The 20,475-nt window shown below is 52.6% G+C and overlaps 1 protein-coding gene across 1 annotated transcript in view; it reads right to left on the bottom strand.

The window, feature by feature from the left end:
* The window catches only part of LHPP (phospholysine phosphohistidine inorganic pyrophosphate phosphatase), a 126,328-nt gene extending 106,161 nt beyond the window's left edge, over positions 1–20,167 (bottom strand). Inside the window, exons 1-2 of the mRNA XM_010993283.3 lie at positions 19,996–20,167; positions 2,577–2,764 (exon numbers count right to left, since the gene is read on the bottom strand). Coding sequence (XP_010991585.2) covers positions 2,577–2,764; positions 19,996–20,120 — 313 coding nt within the window. The 5' untranslated portion in view covers positions 20,121–20,167. The remainder of the gene's footprint in view (positions 1–2,576; positions 2,765–19,995) is intronic.
* Between the last annotated feature and the right edge of the window lie 308 nt (positions 20,168–20,475).

The following is a 20,475-nucleotide window of genomic DNA, read 5'->3' as shown; positions in this document are numbered from 1 at the left end:
AGTGCTGGTGAGGCTGTGGAGCAGCAGGAATGTAAAATGATACGGGCCCTCTGGGAAAGGGGCTGGCAGTTTCTCATAAAACTGAACACATACCTACCCTATGACCCAGAAAGGTCACTCCTAAGTGTTTATCCAAAAGAACTACGCAGGAATGTTCACAGCAGATTTATTCCTAATGGCCTAAACCTGAAACAACTCAGGTGTCTAGCAACAGGGGAATGGATAAACAAACCATGGGATGTTCACGCAAAGGAATACCACTCTGCAGTCAAGCAGAAGAGACCTGCCGGTACGTGCAGACGAACAGTATGCCGGGGAAGGAAGCCCTACACACAAAGAAAGGGGTAACTCGGCAGGCCTGGGCAGCTCACGCCCTGCATGGCCAGAGAAAGGCGGTCTTCAGGGTGGGCCTGCCGTCAGCTCCCAGGAGACCACCTCCAAGCCCATGGAATATTCTGCCTGGAAGGGTGTTTCTGTGTGCCTGGGACCCCAGGCCACGCCGTATCAGCTGGTCACCTGCGGGGCTGGAGACTGAGTAGCCAGGGTCAGGCCCACGGGGGCTGTATGCCGTCCTGCCTGACCCTTAACAAAGCCCTGGGCACAAGGCTCCACTGAGCTTCTCGGGGTGACAGCACTGCACACGTACTGTCACACATCGCTGCTGGGAGACTCAAGTGCATCCCAGCACAACGCCACTGGACGCTCATGCCTGGATTCTCCTGGTCTCTGCCCACACACCTCTTCCCTCTGCTGAGTTTTATCTGTAGTCTTTCACTGAAATAAACCAGATCCATGAGTAGGACCAGTTTTCTGAGTCTTGTGAGTCCTTCAAGCAAATCACCAAGCCTGAGGGTGGTCTTGGGAACCCCAACAACTAGATGTGCTATGATTATATGAAATTCAAGACGTGGTAAATTTATTTATAATGGAAAAAATCCGAATAGCGGGTGCTTCTACAAGGGCTGGGGATGAAGACTGACAGGGAAAGGCAAGAGGGAACTTTCGGGGCGATGGTAATGCTCTGGGTCTTGATAGGGGTCTGAGTTACACAGATGTGTGCATTGGTCAAAACTCAGCAAAAGTACACTTGGGATTTTTGCATTTCATTAATGTAAATTTTACATCAAAAGAAAAAACTAAACAGCTGATGAACTCTAGATCATGATGCGAAGTGTTTAGGAGAAGGGTACCAATGTCTGCAATTTACTTTGAAATGCATCGAAAAGATAAAGATGGACAGACAGAGGGAGGGATAGGTAGACACATCATGAAGGAAAAATAGCAAAATGTCCTTTGGTAAAATCAAGGTGATGGGCATACAAATATTCCAAGTAAAATTCTTTCAGCTTTGCCGCATGTTTGAAATTCTCATAATAAAACATGGTGGGGGGTGGAATTCATCAACAATAAAACTTAAAAAAAAGATTCAAAGTCTGAAAACACAGGTACATCCGTGGAAAACACAGACGCAGAATTACAGGTGAAGGGCATCCGGCTTCTCCTAGAGCGACTCCTGCTCTAATATCTGCCTATTGGACTCACTGATTAATGTCACCTTCAAGGCAAACCCTGAGTTTCCCTCTCATTTCTGGTTGTCCCACCCTCGCCCCTCCCACTGCCCTGGGGAGGGGGGATTTTCTATCTTAAGTCTCTCTCTTTCTTTGAGGATCTGTTCTAAAGACACTGGCAAGGATCCTAGATCCCAGAGGAAGCATTTTGAGAAACACGATTTCTAAAGGCTGGGCATGTCACCCTTGACTGGCACCAGAGCTGTGCACTTGATGCCCGGACCTCCAGGGAGCTCCCTCCATCTCTGGGACTGCCCTCCCATCCCCGCTGCCTGGAGGCAGAAAAGCATGCCTGTCTCTGCCAGAGGTTTCTAAGTAAAAATACCAAGTGCAGGGGAAGGAAGGAGGGGGACTCAGTGAGACGATAGGGAAGTGCCCTGAATTCTGAGGCGTTGCTTATAGCTCTGCTTTTTTAAGTATTCAGAAGGCACCAGGTAATATTGTTCCTTCCTCTTCATTCCAGAAAAACTCCCCTCTGAGGGTCAAAGGACTCTTTTCTTGCATTCAGTCTAAAATCAGGAAGTAAACATGTGCCATCTGCCGGAGAGCGGGGCTGGTCCTCACAAATACAGTTCAGCCTACGGGTCCCAGAACCCTTCAGACCTCAGTCCAGCTCTTCATCCGCTTGCTTGCTCTCTCTCTCTCTCTCTCTGACACACACACCCACCCAGAAGCTGAGATTTTGCCCCCTTGACAATTCCCTGCACTCTCATTCCACTCCAGGTCCCAGAGAGCAAACTCAGGGCCTTCTTCCGAGGCTCCATCTGGAACCTGCCTCTCAGCATCGTCTGGTACGAGGTTGGGGTGGGGATGAATGGGGCCAGGTCCCCAGCAGGGAGCCCACAGGTTTCCACCCTGAAACCCATGGGTGCCACCAGGAGCCAGGTGTTACCTCTATGTCCCTCCAGTGGTTTGGCGCAGGTGACAAGGATCCCCCCCACCGCCCAGCCCCCACCTGGAAAGGAAGCGCCTTCACCCCCACAAGGTCCCAGGGCACCGCAAGCCTACCGTCATGGACAAGCAGGTGTGGCCGCAGGCCTCGCTCCTTCAGGATCAGGCAGGTGGCTGGGGCTGGGGCCGTCACCTCGCCCTCAGAGATGTCAAAGCCCAGCCGCCGAAGCAGCCCCACCAGGTCTCCCCGGGACTTCTGTGACTCATTGGTGCAGAATCTCACCTTCAGCGGGGACCGCTTCAGTCTGGAAGTGGGGAGACAGGTGGAGGGGCTGTCAGTAGGTGGAGGGGCTGTCAGTACGCGGAGTACGTGGCCCCCTGGGGAAGGGGCTGGATGGGCACTCTTCCAAGGGCAATGGGCACGGTCCAGGGCAGACCAGGCCCTGAGCTGGGCCTCGGCTGACCCGGCGTGTTCAGGCTGGGGATTCTCAGCTGGAGCAGACTCCACAGCCGCCTTCTCACCCTCACTGAGCTTGGCACACCTGAGACTCCCCAGGTTCCCACCTGACCTCTGCCCAGGCCTCCCTGCCTACCTGGGACACATCCCCACCCCTCCACCTGGAATACGCTGCCAATTCTCCCACCTTCCAAGACCCACTCTCGACAACTTCCTGCACCACACCACGCCGCTGAGCCTGGCTGGAGGACACCTCCAACTGTCCTGGCCGCCCCTCTGGACCTCCCACCACAATGAGCATTTCCACTTAGCATCTGAGCTGAGTATGCCTCGCCTTAACTCTGTATCCCTATTTCCCAAAAGTACAAGGGCCAAGGGACTAAGCTGAGGTGTGTTTTCTCATCACTGTCACTAAAGAAAAGTGTGCAGACAGAGTTGTCAGGCACACAGGTGAGTTAACGTGACGTAAGCCAGGGATGTCGCAAAACACTGGCCGCACTGACATCCTTCCCGTCCAAGCTCACGGGAGGCTCCACGTCCTGGCTGCACCCAGGCAGGTTCTCTGAACGAAAGGCTGACAAAGCAGATATCTGAAGATGCCTCCATGAAATAACACTGGACCTTCTACAGGCAGCTACTGAGCACCCACTGAGTGCCTGGCTGGGTGCACGGAATTGCAACAGTGCCCATGGGTGAGCTCTCTGTCCCCGGGACCCTCAGCAGGTGGGTTCAGTGGGAAACTGCACAAAGGAAGGAGGATTGGTGATGGAGACAGGAGAGGTGCTGGGAAGGATCAAATGGGAGAAGAGACAGGGTGGCCAGGGAGGGTGGGAAGGTCGGGGAGGCCTCCTCCGGGAGACAGCCCAGGAGCTGAGACCTGAAGGCAAGCAAGAAGGCAAAAGAACAGTGACCAGCAGAAGGAAAGGGGACCCGGAAACAGTCAGTGCTGCGGGCCTGGCTGCGCAGGAGAGGAGGCTGGAGGGACCCCAAGCAAGGCAACCAGCAGGCCGGGAGAGGTGGGAAGAGGTGGGCCAGCCACACAGGCCTGGCCCAGAGCACACAGCTCTCCCTGGATAAACCCCAGCCACAGTGAGGGAGCCATCATATCTTGCATCTGCAGAGAGCACAGTGGGGGGTCTTGGAAGATACCAGGCTGCAAGTCCAGAGGCTGGGGAAACCTTAGGGAAAAGGTGGATGGTCTGTCCAATGTCCCCTTCTCTGACCATCCTGTGTGATGCTGCCCCCGCTCTGTCTCTACCTTTTTCTTTCTAAGAAGAAACAGTATCTCCAATCATCTCATTTATGCATTTGTCCGTCATCTCTCCCCTGGACCCATGTGCTCCATGAGGTCAGGAAGGGGGTCCGTTCCACACTCCTCAGCATCCCCAGTGCTTCACACAGGGCTTAGTGCACATCAGGCCCCCAAAAAGCGTTTGCTGATGACTGAGTGATGGAAAATCCAGATGACAGCTGTGAGATGACTCCTTCCTTAGGACACCTACTGCTTCCCCTGGAGGGTATTCTGGGCTTGCAGCCCCCTCACAAGCCCCGATGGAAACAGACAGGATTCAGTGGTGAAAACATGCACTCCCACCTTATCACGAGCCTCCAGACCCTCCGAGCACTGGAGCCGGCAGGTGTGATTTGGGAACAAATTGATAGATCAACTGACAATGGGGTGAATGCAGACAGAGAGGCTGACAATGTCGGAATCAATAACCCAGGTGATTCAGTCCTTTCTTAGTATTTGTCTTTTCTAATCAGAGGGTTATGAATTATCAATTACGTTTAGTGCTTAATTGCCCTTCATAAAGACAGCTTTTGTATTTTTAAATTAGGCAGTTAATATATTGTAACTAATAGCACCACCTTGTACATTACGGACAGATCTTCACTGATTGGCACCCGGGATGTGTGATTCGCATCCAAGTTAATGGAGCAGTTGAGAGAAGAAGTGCAGGGGGTGCCGGGGGACTAATTATTGCTAATGGATTACGTTGTGACCTTCTCAGAACAGTGAGCAATCGGTGTGACAGCGAGATGACAGTGCCTCACATCTGCTATTCCAAACACAACTTCCGTGCCCATAAAAAAATGAGTAAATAACGGAACTCACTTCAGGACACCTGAGCCACTGCTCTCCCCTGGAACACCAACGTGAGTTCATCCAAAACACATGCTTTAAAACCAAAGCACTAGCTTTAGGATTAATTCCATCCTTGGAACACCCGGTGGGAAGAGCCTGGGGAAGGCCCCTCCCTGTGGGTCTGTTCATTCGTGCCCTGGCCGCAGCCTCTTTGGAGTTTGTGACCGCTTGGGACAAGTCCCAGGTCCTCTCTTCATTTTTCTTAATTACTGAAAATAGCACGTGTTCATTATGATTATTAAAGGAGTGAAGCATGAATACGACATCACCCTGAGCCTTGCCTTGGGCTCCATGCTGTGATCTGCTTTCATCCTCACTCCCTGAGGGCAGAGCCACAAGGTCTGTGTCCCCTATGAGCACCCCCAGGGCCAGGTGCCTGGAGCACAGGGGGTGTTGAGCATGTGCTGAGGGGGTGAGAACCATGATCCGCATTCCAGAGACAAGGAAACAGAGACTCCAGGAACCAGAGACCTGAGAAGGTCATGCAGCTTGTCAGGAGTGAAGCCCACAAGGCCACAACTGAGGATGAGGTGGCGGGCGGCGGGCGAGGCCCTGGCTCCCTGGCTCCAGGGAGCCAAGGCGCTGGCGCTTTCCCAGTACGGGAAGCACCGTGCCCAGGCAAGGCCCAGCTCCTCCTCGCTGGAAGGGAAACTGACACCACAGGAGGGGAGGCTGTGTGTGCTAGCAGGACGGAAAGTGTGAAAAGGTGGGTCAGCACTGACCGGGGTGCCCTGAATGTCCAGTGCTACGAGCTGAATTGTGGCCCTCCCACAAAGTCATATGCTGAATCCCTAAGGAGGTAAGGAAAGTTCAATGAGGTCATAAGGGTGGGGCCATGATATGATGGGATTAGTGTCCCTACAGGAAGAGACACCAGAGCTCTCTCTGCCAGCACAGAGAAGAGGCCAAATCAGGACAGAGCAAGACAGCGGCCCCCTTCAAGCCAGGAGGAGGACTCTGGCCAAAAAGCCGCCCTGCTGGCACCTCGATCCTGGATGCCCGGGCTTCAGAGCTGCAGGAAGGTGAACTTCCGTTGTTAAGCCCCCCAGGCTGCAGTAGTCTGCTGCAGCAGATGAAACAGGAACCAAGCCCTCGGCATCTCCTGGAGGGGTCTGCTGCCAGATGTCAGATTCAGCCTAGGGAGGCCTGGAACACACAAATTCAATGTCAGGAAAGCCCAAGCCAGGTGTGGCTTCAGCTGTGACACGGCCTGCAAAGGGCCCCCCAGGGGGAGCGAAGTCCAGAGATTCTGGCATCGGGATGGGCCCAGCTCTGGGACAGGCCATGTCATCCCGAACCCCAACACCCAAGAACCCTCGGAAGAGGGGGCCCACCGCAGGGCCCTGGCAGTGAGGCTTGGGTCAGACAGCCCTTCTGAGACTATGGCCTCCGCCTCAGTCCACTGCACCCTCCCTGGGTCTCCCGAGAGGGTGGGGACTTGCCCCTACTTCTTGTGGCCACACCAGATCTTTGAACTGACCTTTACCTCATCCCGGAGGCCGGGACAAGCTCTGAGTGACAACGTCGCCTGGTGCAATTACCGTGCATCATATGAACCGGTCCCTTGCAAATCACCTCAGACCTCACACATCTGCTGGCTGTCGGCATCTGCCAGGGGCGCTCACCCGAAAATAATGGAAACCCTCTCATTATCGTTCCGTAGCAGGTAGAGTGCTAGGACGATTACTGGACATCCTGACTGACCTTGGCACAGCTCCACAGCCTGCTGCCCTCTAGGCTCGCCAAGCAGCAGCTGGGCAGGGGACAAGGAGGATGCCCTAGACAAGGCCCCTCCTAGCTGCGTCCGTCTCCCCACCCCACTCCAGCCTTTGGGAATCTGTCACCTTCATCTGACCCAGAAGGCCCTCTGATCACCTTGAGTCTTTGTCTTCACCCTCCCCTGTGGGCAAATCCTACTCATCCTTCAAAGCCTGGTTCATATGTCCCCTCCTCCAGGAAGCCCCCCCAGACCCCTTTCCCTACCCAGGCAGAACCCATCCACTTCCTGCTTGGCTGTCACAGCCCTTGAAGCACAGCAAAGCTTTTCTGTGAGAAGCACCTAACTGATCGAAATTCCAGCTGTGATGGGCCCGCCTGGTGATGGAACCAAGTTATTCTGGTACCCAGAGAACCTCGGGAAGAAACTCCATGCTCACTGCCAGTCCTGCCCATGGGCAACACTGCTTCACCACTGCTCTAGCGTCTGTCTCTAATCCTTTCTGGTGCAAGATTTCTAGAGAATTCCAGAGGAGAAAGCACAGTGAGCAGGATGAGCCCAGGCAGGCAGACAAGAGGATGGGCCTATACACACGATGCCAGAGCAAGGGACTCCTTTCTGCAGGCTGAGGAACAAATGTGTAAGAGAGGCACTCTGCTACTGAGCAGAGGGCCAGGTGGCCAAGTGGTGACCAGGTGCTTCAGAGTATGACGACTGTGGGCTGGGTCCCAGCTCTGCCACTTAATGGCTGTGGGACCTCCAGCGAGCTATTTATTCTCTCAGTGGCTCAGTTTCTTCATCTGGAAAATGGGGACGATAATAGCATCGATCTCACCCCGTGAGGCTCCCATGAGACCTGCAACGTGCCTGCTCGGGCCTGGCCCACGGGAGGTGCCTACTGAATGTGAGCTGAGAACACTTGCCAGTGGCTAGGCATCGTTCCCCACTCTACCTGCCCTATTTGCTCAGAGCAGGTTGGGGCGCTCGCGCACCTCACCCCAGCCACCTGTTACCAAGCAGCTAAAGTAGAGAGGCCCGCAGTTGCCAGGACCTCCCCTCCCTTGCACCCACCTGGGCTTCCAAGGAGCACCTGAGGGGGGAACGTGTGGAGGGTCTGAGAGACCAGACTAATCATGACTCCAAATTCCACGCTTCCCCCGCCCCTCAACAGGGGCGAGACCCTTACAGGACAGTGGAGGGGAGAAGGCCTCAAGTTGGGTGGGTTCCTGGGTGGGAAGGTAAGGCCACGGACTAGCAGGTCACACTTGAAGTGACAAATGAGGTTAGCGCCCAGAGGGGATGGGTGACTTTCTCGCCATCACAGAGAAAGCTGGATTTACCTTTTTTGATTTGCTCATCCCTGGGCTGGTCTTCAAAAGAGCTGTGTGAGGCCCACAGGCCCTGCTCTGGGCTGGAATTCTGGTCTCCTACCGAGGCCAGGGCCACCTCTACTTCAGTAACCTGGAACCCTCTCCTGGGTGAGAAACTCACCAAAAGGGAAGGGGAGTGTGGGGGAGGGGAGGGGTGTTTCCCCTCATTCCTGTCTCCCTGATCCACAGCCGTTCTGCCCCTGTGGCCACAACTCAGGATGCTACCTGGTAGGGTGGAAGGTCCCTGCTACTACCGAAAGGCCCAGAGCTGCAGATAAATAAAACTTTATGCCTTGGTTTTTCCAGGAGGGAAAGGACACCCACAACACTTCAGAGGGTCATTATGAACTGAAACGCAGGCGGCAGCGCTCAACCAAGATCCTCAGAGAACATTCGTCTCAGCCGCCCAGTCCATTGGTATCAAGATCTTGTCACGCAACAGGGCTCCCGGGCAGCGCCAGCCGCTGCCTGCCTTTGAGATCTTCAGCTGCTTCCCTTTGAGAAAGCCATGGAGACTGAAAACACATATTTGGAAAATTGAAACTTGCATATTTGTTCCAAGAACCCAATTTTTAAACTAGAAGATCAAACAGGAGCCTATGAACAGAGCAGGGAAGGTTCTGCAGTAGAAAAATACAGTCATTCACAGAGACCAAGGGGCTCCCACGTTGATTCAGGGAGGGACCTGGTCCAGCTCCCTGTGTGCCCAGATGATGGGCATCAGCTCGGGGTCAGGGAGCTGCCTGTGGCTGCAGCAGCAACAGAAAGGCTTTTGCCCCTGTGAGAACAGGTCTGGCTCCCCAGCTGGGGTCCTGCACCTGCACCTGGCCCATGCCCTTGGCCGCACATCCACAGGCCAGACGCCTGGGGGTCTTGAGTCCTGCTCATGAAACGGGATAACGGTACCATGTAGTCTTCTGGCTCTCCAGGGTGGGGCACACAGGACACACCATGAGCCCTGCCACGTGCTAGCATCCCCACCGGACCATGCACACTGAGGGGCCTGGGAAGGGCCTCTGCCAGGAGCTCTGGCTGTGACTCCCCCTTCTTTCCACTGGCCCCACCAGAGCAGACCTTTTGGCTAGGCTGATGGCCAGCAGTGACGTCCCTTAGGTCCCGCCCCACTCTCCATCTGATACTCTGCTGGGCAGTGTGTCGTCAGAGTCCAGACAAGGAATGGAGTCCAAAGTCAGGACAGAGAGAAGAGAAAGAACATGAGAGGCAATGACGCACGTAGCTGGCCCTGGCTAAGCCTCTCAGTCCAGTCCAGGCCAGCCAACCCATGACCTTGGGGGCAACAATGAGGTCAAATACACATGGGGCAGACCCCAAAGCCAGGGCCCTTATGGAACACATGGCACACCCCACCATGCCCAGGCCGCCTGAGCTGTCATCTAGTAGCTTCTCTCTCTGACTTGCCTGAGCCTCTGAGCTCAGATCAAAGGGACAAGCATTGCCCACAACGTCACTTTACTATTTATTAATAAACACAATTTAGAATCAAGTACATGGACAGCAAGGAAAACCATAAACAAAACAAAAGGACAGCCTATGGAATGGGAGAATATATTTGCAAATGGTGCGACTGACAAGGGCTTAATTCCTAGAATATACAAACAGCTCATACAATAACCAAAAAACAAAGAACCCAATCCAAAAATGGGCAGAACTAAACAAGCAATTCTCCAATGAAGACATATAAATAGCCAATAAGCACATGAAAAAATACTCACTATCGCTAATTATCAAAGAAATGCATATCAAAACTACAATGAGGTATCACCTCACACTGGTCAGAATGGCCATCATTAAAAAGTCCACAAACGATAAATGCTAGAGAGAGTGTGGAGAAAAGGGAGCCCTCTTATACTGCTGGTGGGAATGTAGTTTGGTGCAGCAGTTATGGAAAACAGTATGGAGAATCCTTAAAAAACTAAAAATAGACTAACCATATGATCCAGCAGTCCCACTCCTAGCCATATAACCAGAGGGAACCTTAATTCAAAAAGACACCTGCACCCCAGTGTTCATAGCAGCACTATTTACAATGGCCAAGACATGGAAACAACCTAAATGTCCATTGACAGATGACTGGATAAAGAAGTTGTGGTGTGTGTGTGTGTGTGTATATACATATATACACATATTATATATAATGGAATACTACTCAGCCGTAAAAAAGAATAAAGTAATGCCATTTGCAGCGATATGGATGGACCTAGAGATAATCATTCTAAGTGAAGTAAGTTATAAAGAGAAAGAAAAATACCATATGATATCATCTATATGTAGAATCTTAAAACATGACACAAATGAACTTATTTACAAAATAGAAACAGACTCACAAGAGAACAAACTTATGGTTATCAGGGGAGAAGGTAGGAAGGGATAAACCGGGAGTTCCAGATTTGCAGATACTAACTACTATATATAAAACAGATAAACAACACATTTCTTCTGAATAGCACAGGGAACTATATTCAGTATCTTATAGTAACCTATAATGAAAAAGAATGTGAAAAGGAATATATGTACATATATGTATAACTGAAACATTATGCTGTACACCAGAAACTGACACAACATTGTAAATCAACTCTACTTCAATTAAACAAGAAAAAGAAAAAAGAAAAAAAGGAAGAATCAAGTGCATGGGAATCTAGAAACCAGAGGAGAACTTCAAGACTGTCCAACCCAGCGGCTCATTTCACAGAGGGGGAGACTGAGGCCCAGAGCGACAAGAAGTGCCTGAGGACACGTTTCCAGGCATTATGGGTTCTTTGGACCACTCCTCAACCTTGGGAGGTCAGCCACTAGCCCGTCCTCCCCTGAGCGCGGTCACAGGTGGTCAAGTGTTTAAGAGCTGCAGGGGACAGAGGCCAGTCATTCTCAGGATAAGGTGGAAGCCTGCCCTGTGGGAGACGACACACGCACAGCACCTCTGCCACCTCCTTCCTGTGTGGCCAAGGCTTGTTACCTAACCCTCTCCAACCTTAGTTTTCACATCTGTAAAATGGGGCACTAGCAGTCACTACTTGATAGGACTATAGTGAAGCACCTGGTACACTGCAAATACTCAAGGAATGACAGTGAAGACGATGGTGCTGACAACGACAACCACACCTATGGTAAGCCAGGTACTGGGTGCTGGGGACATCGGGACCCTCTAGGCAGGTTGTCGGACAGGAAGCCAGACGCCCAGGGAGCCCAGGACAGCAGAAGGAGCCAGCAGGTAAGGGAGGTCTGCTAGATGAAGCCAGAGAGCCTCATCCAGGGGCACTGTTAAGGAAGAGGGTAAAGTTCAATCCAGCAAAGGGAGCCTGGGGTAAAAACTCAGGGCTGAACTGTCCTGGCAGACATCCCAGGGGCACCCAGGACAGAGGGAGCCCCCACAGTAGTTACAGCAGCTCCCCGTGAATGGCTGCCTCCCGCTGACCCCCATGTCCCTCACATGCTCATGATGAATCCTAGAGACGGACTGAGAAATGGGTCAATGTTCCCATCTGCAGATGAGGACCTGGGGTTTGGAGGGGCCAAGTGACTTGCCAGGGGCACATCTTGGACAAGAACCCTTTAATACTGCCCTCATGAAAATATATACAAATGAGAAAAATACAATTCCCTGGGCAGAGCTGAGCGATTTTGTTTTGAATTTGCATGAATTTCAACTGAAACTCTTCTTATCTTCTTATTCGTAAAATAACCATCTCTTCACCATTAACTGACCCTTCAGGCAACAAAATGCTCCTCTGGCTCCCAGACGGGGACCAAGTAAAGTGTTGGTTTAAAAGGAAATGTCTGACTCAACTCTTACGCCCCATGACACAGGTGTTACAGGTGGGAAACTGAGGCACAAAAAGGCTGAGGCGCTTGCCTGAGACCATATTACAACAACAGGGCGGAGCTGAGGCTCGAAACCCAGGCCCTCACACACCAGAGCTGACATCTACCATTTTTTAGGGAAGGGTGCTGGCCCCCACTCTCCTTCCTCATGAGGTGGCTTTGGGCAAATCCTGTCACCTCTCTGAGCCTCAGGCTCCTTTTCTACAAACTGGGCAGCATCCTGCCAGCCCCAGAGTGGTAGAAAATCACCCTGCACAACCACACAGGCAGTGCCTGGGCAGGGCTGCACCAACACGGCTTCCCTGTACATTCTTGGGGCGCTGGGCAGGGGTCACAACTCCATTCGTGGACTTTATGAGTGATCCGCGCCATTCTCACCCCCTAAGCGGCCAGGGCCTTCCTACCAGAGGCAGCATCGTCGGGATAAACCAGTAACTCTGCTCCAAGATCCCCGGCCTGGCTGCCCTTGATTTCCATAGGCTGGCCCCTGCCCGCCGAGGCTGAGATCAGAAACAGCTCTTGTCACGACAGTGTGGCCATGATGCAGCCTCACACATCCCCCGACGTCCCTCGGTTTCCCTCCACACAAGTCAGGATCACAATTCTGTCATTACTGTACCCGAGGGTGGGTGTGTCACCTTTATCTTTTTGAACAAAAGTGGTATTTCACACACAATATTCCATAAACTTTTCACTGACTATATACAACATTCATGTCACATCAACTAATGTCAACTCCAAACAGAGCTACCGTGTTCTTTGTTAACAGCTGCGGAATATTCTGCAGTCGGGATAAACCATAACTTGTTCCCTCATCCCCTCCTGATAGATGGGCAGGTTGTTCAGCCACAAATACAAAATTATACACACGTATATACACTGTTGAGCTCTCTACTACCCCAGACTTCAGCACTGTTATTCATCAAGACACTTTTGTCATGTTCACTTAACTCGTAATCAATATTACATACTTGAACAGAGGAAAATATACACTATTCAAACACTGCTCTTTTATCTGTTTTTTAAAATTTGGGGGGTTCTGCCCCAGATTTCATTTAGGAGATAAACGCTCTGAGGCTCCATAACTGGAAACCCCTGGCTCGGGATATGCGGGGAACTCCAGCCTCCAGGGGCCTGGAGCATCAGGGCTGCCCCCGGAGTGTGGGGGCCGTGGGGGTGTGATGGGAAGACTATGAGGCTGGACCAGAGCCAGGAAGGGGAGGGGCTGCTTTTTAAAATCCTCTGTGCTTTTGGGGAAACAGAGGGAAAGGAGTGGAAGGAAGCACAGGGTCCTTCCTGGGGGAATGGGGGAATGACCAGGATGGAGCAGGTGACAAGGATTTGGACTTTTTACTTAGCACATTCATGCACAGTTGGATTGCTTACAAGAAGGAAGCCACCTGTGACTTGCGAAGCTTGAACTACAGATATTCTGAAACGAGAACTCAGCCTGGGAGGAGAGCATTGTGCCCTGCCACCCGCCCCAGACCCCTCCCCAGCTCTGAAGATGGCCTGCTCACCCCCGGAGAGCAAATGGCAGCCCAAGTGACAGGGCATTCTCAACAAACACCCCTTGTCCAAGGTCCAGGCTGAGTTAGGAAAGCTCCCATTGGCCGAAACAAACTCAAACAAACGGCCAGCCCTCTGAAATCCTTAAGGGCCCCCTCTGCCAGGTGCTGGGCCACGTGTGGAGGATGGGATGAGGCAACGCAGTGAGGTGCCTGGCTCTCCCGCAGTCCTGGTAGCCACTGTTACTGCTGCCACTCCTGGGACCTGCATCCCCAGGGCCCGTTGGTGCCTGGGTGGCCAAGCATCAAGGAGGGGGTTGGTCCTACAGCCGCACTTCAGACTAGGCTCCCTGGCCCTGTTCCTCGGTTCTAGGACCTGCTGGGCGGGGCCTGAGCTTTAACAAGGTCGAGGGCTTCCGGTGCACACTTGGAAGGAAGGGTCTCAGGTCTGTTAGTCCTGGGTGGGAATTGCTTTATGAGGCTGCCCCGGGCCGAGGCCGAGCCTGCTTCCTTCCGCCCGGCCGCTAAAAGGCTGGGCCGCACGGGCCCAGCAGATGTGCTTTAGTGTCCTGAGACAGGATGTAGTAAATGCCCACTCGCTTTCACATGCAGATGCCTCCAGGGCTCCCCTTTGTGCCGACAAGCCCCTGGGACGGCCCCTGCAGCCCCTGCTGTGCCCAGCCCTGCCTCTGAATGGCTCCCCTGGGGGAGCCCAACTGCTCAAGAATAGACTCCAATAAAGGGCCTGTTGGGGGGGACCCAGGCCGGTTACAGCTGTCCCATGACCACGCCCGCCCACAAGTTCCAGAGCAGTAAGAGGGCCCCACCTGGCCAGCACCAGCCCCAGCAGCTCCAGGAAGGAATCAGCATGGCCCAGACCTTCTGTTCTCCCATCTGGGATGCTCCTGGCCCAGATGACAGCGTCAGAGCCCAGCTCACACACCACCGGGTCTGTGAGGCCGAGCCCCCCAACCCTGGCTCCGCATCTCCCCACCTGACACTAACCTTTCCCGAGCTCTGCACGCTGATCTCCCCTGACTTCTCACACTGAACCATCAGCTTCACGAGGGCAGGGATTTCCATCTGCCCCATTCACTGGGGCCTCCAGCAGTGTCTTCAGTATAAAAGCAGCACTCAGTAAATATCTGTAGGGTGCGTGAGTGAATGAACAGATGAACGAGGGCATCTTTAATGAGAAGCAGGGCAGTCCTGTGGGGGAAACTGGGGCTTGGAGTCAGGTGCATTGGGGGCTGGGGGTGCGGGGGACCCTGGATCAGCCACCTTCTCCACTTCTGCCGGTTTCCGAATCTCTCTGGCTCAGTCCTCATTTAGAAAAGGGCTGGCTGTAAAGGCAGTTTCTGTGGTCAGACACCTAACTGGGACCTTACAGGCCTCCCTCCATCACTGGTGACCGCTATTTTAAAAGGCAGAGTCGGGAAAAAAAAAAAGCAGAGTCGATACTCCCCAAGTGCTCTGTCTCCGCAAGAAGGTGGGAACCGTTCAGAAAACCTGAGGACACCTACTACCACAGAAAGGCTAGGGAGAGGAGTGAGAACCTGCAGTGTTGGGAGCCACCATGGAGGCACACGCTCCCCACGACCCCGGGACCCCCATCAGGCCGTCCCTCTGAAGCGCTGCTCTCCCCTAGGGGCTTCCTTTGAGCTCCCTCGAGACTTCAAAGCCAGCTCGCACATCAAGGAGGCACAGAGAACAGGGGGTGGCTGCCCAGTGCTATTCACCTTGGCCCCCGGGACCTGTTCCGTCAAGCTTCCTGGGAGAGTCTATTCTTGGCTTAGCCACCACGATAGGGAAAGAGCCATATCCCCATGTCTGACATCACCACGGAAACGCCAAAAGCTGGCGGCTTTTCCCGGGGGATGTTTGTAAGCTCATTGAGGGTCTAGACGCCAGGCTTGAGGAGGGCATGTGGGGCTTCCTCAGGCCTGAGTGTGATCAGCCGGCCACTGGAGGCCAGGCCAGTCTTTCAAGAGCTGGCACAAGAGCTAAAGAGAGAAAAGGAAAGTGGGTGAGAGCCAGAGGGTGCCGCAGTGTGAGGGGCCCAGGCTCTGTGGGTACTGGGGCTGCTCAGGGCTCTGTCAGTGAAAATCCCAGCCAGGAGTCTGCGCAACTGGGAGCAAGGTGGTGAGGTGGGGGGAGGGGGAGGGGCCACAAAGGTCACTTGAGAAGGCCCTGGGGAGTGGGAGGAGGGATGGGGACAGGGTCCTGTGGCATGCAGCCCAGGGGGGTCTCAGAGGGACCAGACCATCATTCTCCAGGCTTCTGGGCAGCATTATGATAAACTCCCCTGAGATAAAGAACAGTGTGTTCCCTCCCTGAAAACAACCCCACACACTCCAGGGAAGATGCTTCTTCACTCCCTCAGCTACAAAACTGGCTGGGATGTATTTTAGGACTGTTATTACATCTCTGCTAGATTTATTCAGTGTAGCTGCTACCAGAAACACTCCAGCTAGATAAACCAGCTGAGTCAAAGCAAATCAAAACTAAAACTTGCGGTGATCCGTTGGAAGATGCCAGCACAGAACCCACAGAGGTTAATGGACCCGGGACCACCCTCCTTCATGCATGCCACACCCCGGAATACGTGCAGGCTGGACAGTGTGTCGGGGTGAGGGAGGGGGAGCATCACCCAGGAAAGGCTGTTAAAGAGAAGCCCCTGACTTTTTAAAATGCCTGCCTCTCCTTCAAAGGACTCTACATATGGGTCCTGCACAGAAGGTAGGAGTCAGGCAGATCTAGGTTCCCATGATCCCTGGGCCATCCCAGCTGAGACCCTGGCAAGCCTTGAGCCACAGTGGCCTCAGCTGATCAAGGGAGATAACAGCCCCTCCCACTCCTGTGCTGTTAAGGGGGACTAAATGACATAGGCATGAATGCGCAGCACAGAGGACGTGCTCTTGGAGAGCACCCAGCTTTGCTGGTGCTGGGAGACACCTGGAGCCTCACCGGCCCAGGAAGGGTGCACATCAGACCCACGTGACTGACTGGAAAACAAGGGCTTACAAGCAGCCCTACCTATTCCAAGGCCACTGCTGAATCCACTCTGTGCTCCTCAGCAGACAGTGGATGCGGAGGGACGGAGGCTTTGTCCACATTCTTGACCTACTTTACTTTTCAGGTGTTTTATATACAAAAGTGACCCTGCTTAAATGCAAAGGACTGACAAACCCACGTACTGTTGAAGACATGGAGCAACGGGGACTCTCGCGTAAACCGCTTTGGAAAACGATGCAGCAGCATCTTCTAGCGCTGAATGTGCACCGATCTCGTGACCAGCAATTCCACCCCGAGGTCTATGCCCAGCAGAAGCGCATCCATGCATTCACAGAGACATGTCCCAGAACCTCATGGCAGCACTAGTCAAAAATAACTGAAGCAGGAAACCACACTCCCTCAATAGTAGAATATATGTGTATATTATTTTAATACAAAGTTGTTTTCAAGTGGCCCTCATTTTAAAAGAATTCAAGGCATATATAACAGGAATTTCTGTATTAACATAGGACGTGAGACTTAAACGTCATACTCATAGGGTCTATTGTGTGCCAGGCACTGGGCCAAGAACCTGACACGTGTCATGAGCCGTCATGACACCTGCCTGCATCCCTCTCTGCCCCACTCCATCCCCTCAGATGCTCCAGTCTGACACAAGAGTCTTTCGGGTTTTTTTGCTTTAAATTTTTTTTTGGTTATTTTTTGGGTGGGGGAGACAATTAGGTTTATTTATTTATTTACTTTTTTAAGAGGAGGTACTGAGGATTGAACCCAGGACCTTGTGCATACTAAGCATGTGCTCCACCACTTTGAGCTATACCCTCCTCACCGGAGTCATTCTTTATTTCATCTTCTCCCTGGTCCCCACAACATCCAATGTATCGGTAGGTTCCACTAGTTCTACTTCCAAAACAGCTCTTTAATTCACCCCCTTCTCTTCACCTCCATTGCCACCCCCCTAGTCCAAACCCCATCTTTTCTCCCTGGACCACACAATGGTCCCCAGGGAACTGGCTGTCCTGTCCCTGTTTCCTCTGGAGCCCTGCCATCTGCCCCACTGCCAGCCATTCCCCACGCTGCAGCCAGAGAGATCTTCTTAAAACATTTTTTGTGTATGTATAAATGAATCACTATGCTGTACACTAGAAATTAACACAACATTGTAAACTGACTATACTTCAATTAAAAAAATTTTAAAACTTTTGGTGTGGTATTTTTTCTAGCATTATTGAGATATAGTTGACAAAATATTTGTAATTTATTATCTTGAATGGGAAATACATTCACATAGTTCAAAACAGTTTAAAAAATGTTTATATACAAAGCTACACAGTGAAGTCTTGTTCCCACCCCTCCCCCTAGCCACCCAGTTCTCCCCAGTCACTTGTCTCCCAAGTCTTTATAAAGGGAGTGAAGCTCTTCCCTCCAGGTTCTTTATGCAAACACACCAACAGGAATACATGCCTGAATGTCTGCCTTTTCCACTCAGGAGGCAGTACAGTGCACACCCTGCCCCGTGTCTGCCATCTTCACTGACGGTATGTCTACACGGCAGTCGTGCTCATCCTGTTTCATGCAGCGTGGTACTCCACCATACAGATGGAGAGATCATAATACTCCCCTATGGATGGACAGCTGAGCTATCTCCAGTCTCTTGCTATTTCACCTAGCATGTCATTTCTCATGGATGAGGTAGGACAAATTCCCAGAAGTGGAACTTCTAACAGGTAATGCCAATGCACCTTCCATGAGCAATATAAGACAGGGTCTGTTTCTGCAAACTCTCACCAGGAGGAAGCGGTCCCAAAGTTTTGGATTCTTGCCAATTTTCTCAAATGGATGAAAAGGCATCTCAGTATTGCTTTAATTTGCATTTTTCTTATTTAAGTAAGGCTGAGTTCCCTTCCTATGCTTTTCCTTTGTCCTTTTATTTATTTTTCTTTTCTTGTGAATGAATTATTTACATCCTTTGGGCATTTTTCTTTTGGGCTGTTGATCTTCTGTTGTGGTTTTCTAGATTTTGAGGCACAGCTGCAAAGGTCTTCTACTTCCAGATTTCAAAGGGAATCTCTCCTGTTTTCATTTGCTACGTATATGGTTTCACTTTTCACATTTAAATTTCCTTAAAACATAAATCAGATCACTCGGATGGCCCTTCTTACTCTCTGGTTCAGTCCCATACCTCCTCCTCACAGCTGTCCCTGGACCCTCTGCAGCACAGGCCAGCCTCACCCCTGTCACACTCTCAGTGCCCACCTTCCTCACATCACTTACGCCAAGCTGGTGACTTGGTTTACTCATTGGTGTCCAGGTTTACTGTCCATCTCCCCTCCAGACATGAGCTCTGTGAGGCCTTGTTTGCCCCAGTCACAGCCCTAAGACTCTGGCCTCCTGCTCCCCCATACGGGGCCTGCTTCATCCCCAAAACACAGCCCAGTGCCCTCTGCCCCATTCCCACAGGTACAACCCACATAATGCTCTAGACTGTGACAGAGCTGGTCTTAAGTCCTGGGGTAAAGGAAGATCACGACAGAGGCCAGGAAGGCATTTAAACCTAGATTTTGACCCCAGGGCCGCCAGGAGTCTCCTAGGTCTGCCTTCTATACACGCGAGACAAGGCCTTGTCTCCCTTTCCTGAGTTCCTGGCTCCCCAGACACCCCCTGTGCTGCTATGCAGGGCAGTTTGGCTCCCATACAGACAGGTGTGTAGGGTCTCTGAAGAGGGCCAAGAGGCTCACTTAACTGCCAGCTACAGGTAGGTAAACTGAGTCCCAGCAAAGTCAGGCCACCAAGCCAGGGTTCCCCAGCTAGTGACCCTGGGAGGCCAAGTCCTGTGCAATTAACCCTGCCTGACAGCCCATCAACACCATGGCAGCACCGGCCTGCGATGCCAACAGCAATTACAAAGCGCAGGGTCCAGGGGATCCAAAGGTGGTTCTGACAGTGTCCTCTGTGCACAAGACCTAGGGGACAAGATACCCTCCTACCGTCAAAACAATCAATTCAGTCCAACTGAATTATAATGCCAGGTACATGTGTAATTTAAAGTTTTCTGGTAACCACATTAACAGAAGTCAAAAGAAACAGGTGGAATTAACTTGTTTTATTTAACCTAGTATATTTAAATTATTATCACTTCAATATGCAACCAATACAAACCAATACAATGAGCTCTTTATCTTTTCCTCATTAAACCTTCAAAATCTGGTGTGGATTGTACACTGACAGCACATCTTAACTCAGCCTGGCCACATTCCAAGAGCTCAGCAGCAACCAGCAAGGGGCTGCCCTGTTGGACAGCGGCGCAACTCTAACCAGCAGAGGCCGTGTGCTCGCACAGGGGCGCCGGGTCCCTGGTACACCTGGAGGCTGCAGCGGGGTCCTCCCCTGGGGCTACCCCTCAGCTCGCCGGGCAGCGGCCGGCGCGGGACCTGCTGAGCGCGGAACCAGGCGCCCAAGGCGGCAGCGCGGCCCACTCACCTGGCCACCGCCTCCACGGAGCCGGCGATCGGCTCGCCGCCGCCCTCACCGCCGTCGTACAGCACGCCCGAGATGTCGAGCAGCACCCCGCGCACGCCAGCCAGCAGCTCGCCCCAAGCCGCCATCGTGCCCCGCCGTGCGCCTCGGGCCCCCGCGTCCCAACCCGTAGCTGGAAACCGCGGCCGCGCTCGCCGCGCAGGGGCACCTGGGAAGTGTAGTCCCGCGGGACCCGACCGGGTGGGGCGGGGCCGGCGGGGAGCCGCGGGGCTGCGCCTCCCGACTCCGGCGTCACGCGCCCCAAAATGGGACCCTTTCCCCCTGCAGATCAGTGGACAGAGCGCGGAAAAAGCAGAAAACAACCCACTGGGAAACAATCAACCTCCCTAAAAGATCAGAGCAAGGCAAAATGGAACGACAAGGAGGCACCTACCTGTTAAAGTAGCAAACATTAAAGAGACGAGGCAAGACCTTCACTGGTGT

This window comes from Camelus dromedarius, chromosome 8 (genome assembly GCF_036321535.1).
Source record: "Camelus dromedarius isolate mCamDro1 chromosome 8, mCamDro1.pat, whole genome shotgun sequence".
Taxonomy (NCBI): Eukaryota; Metazoa; Chordata; class Mammalia; order Artiodactyla; family Camelidae; genus Camelus; species Camelus dromedarius.
The sequence above is the reverse complement of the archived record's forward strand: the minus strand, read 5'-3'. Positions and strand labels throughout refer to the sequence as shown.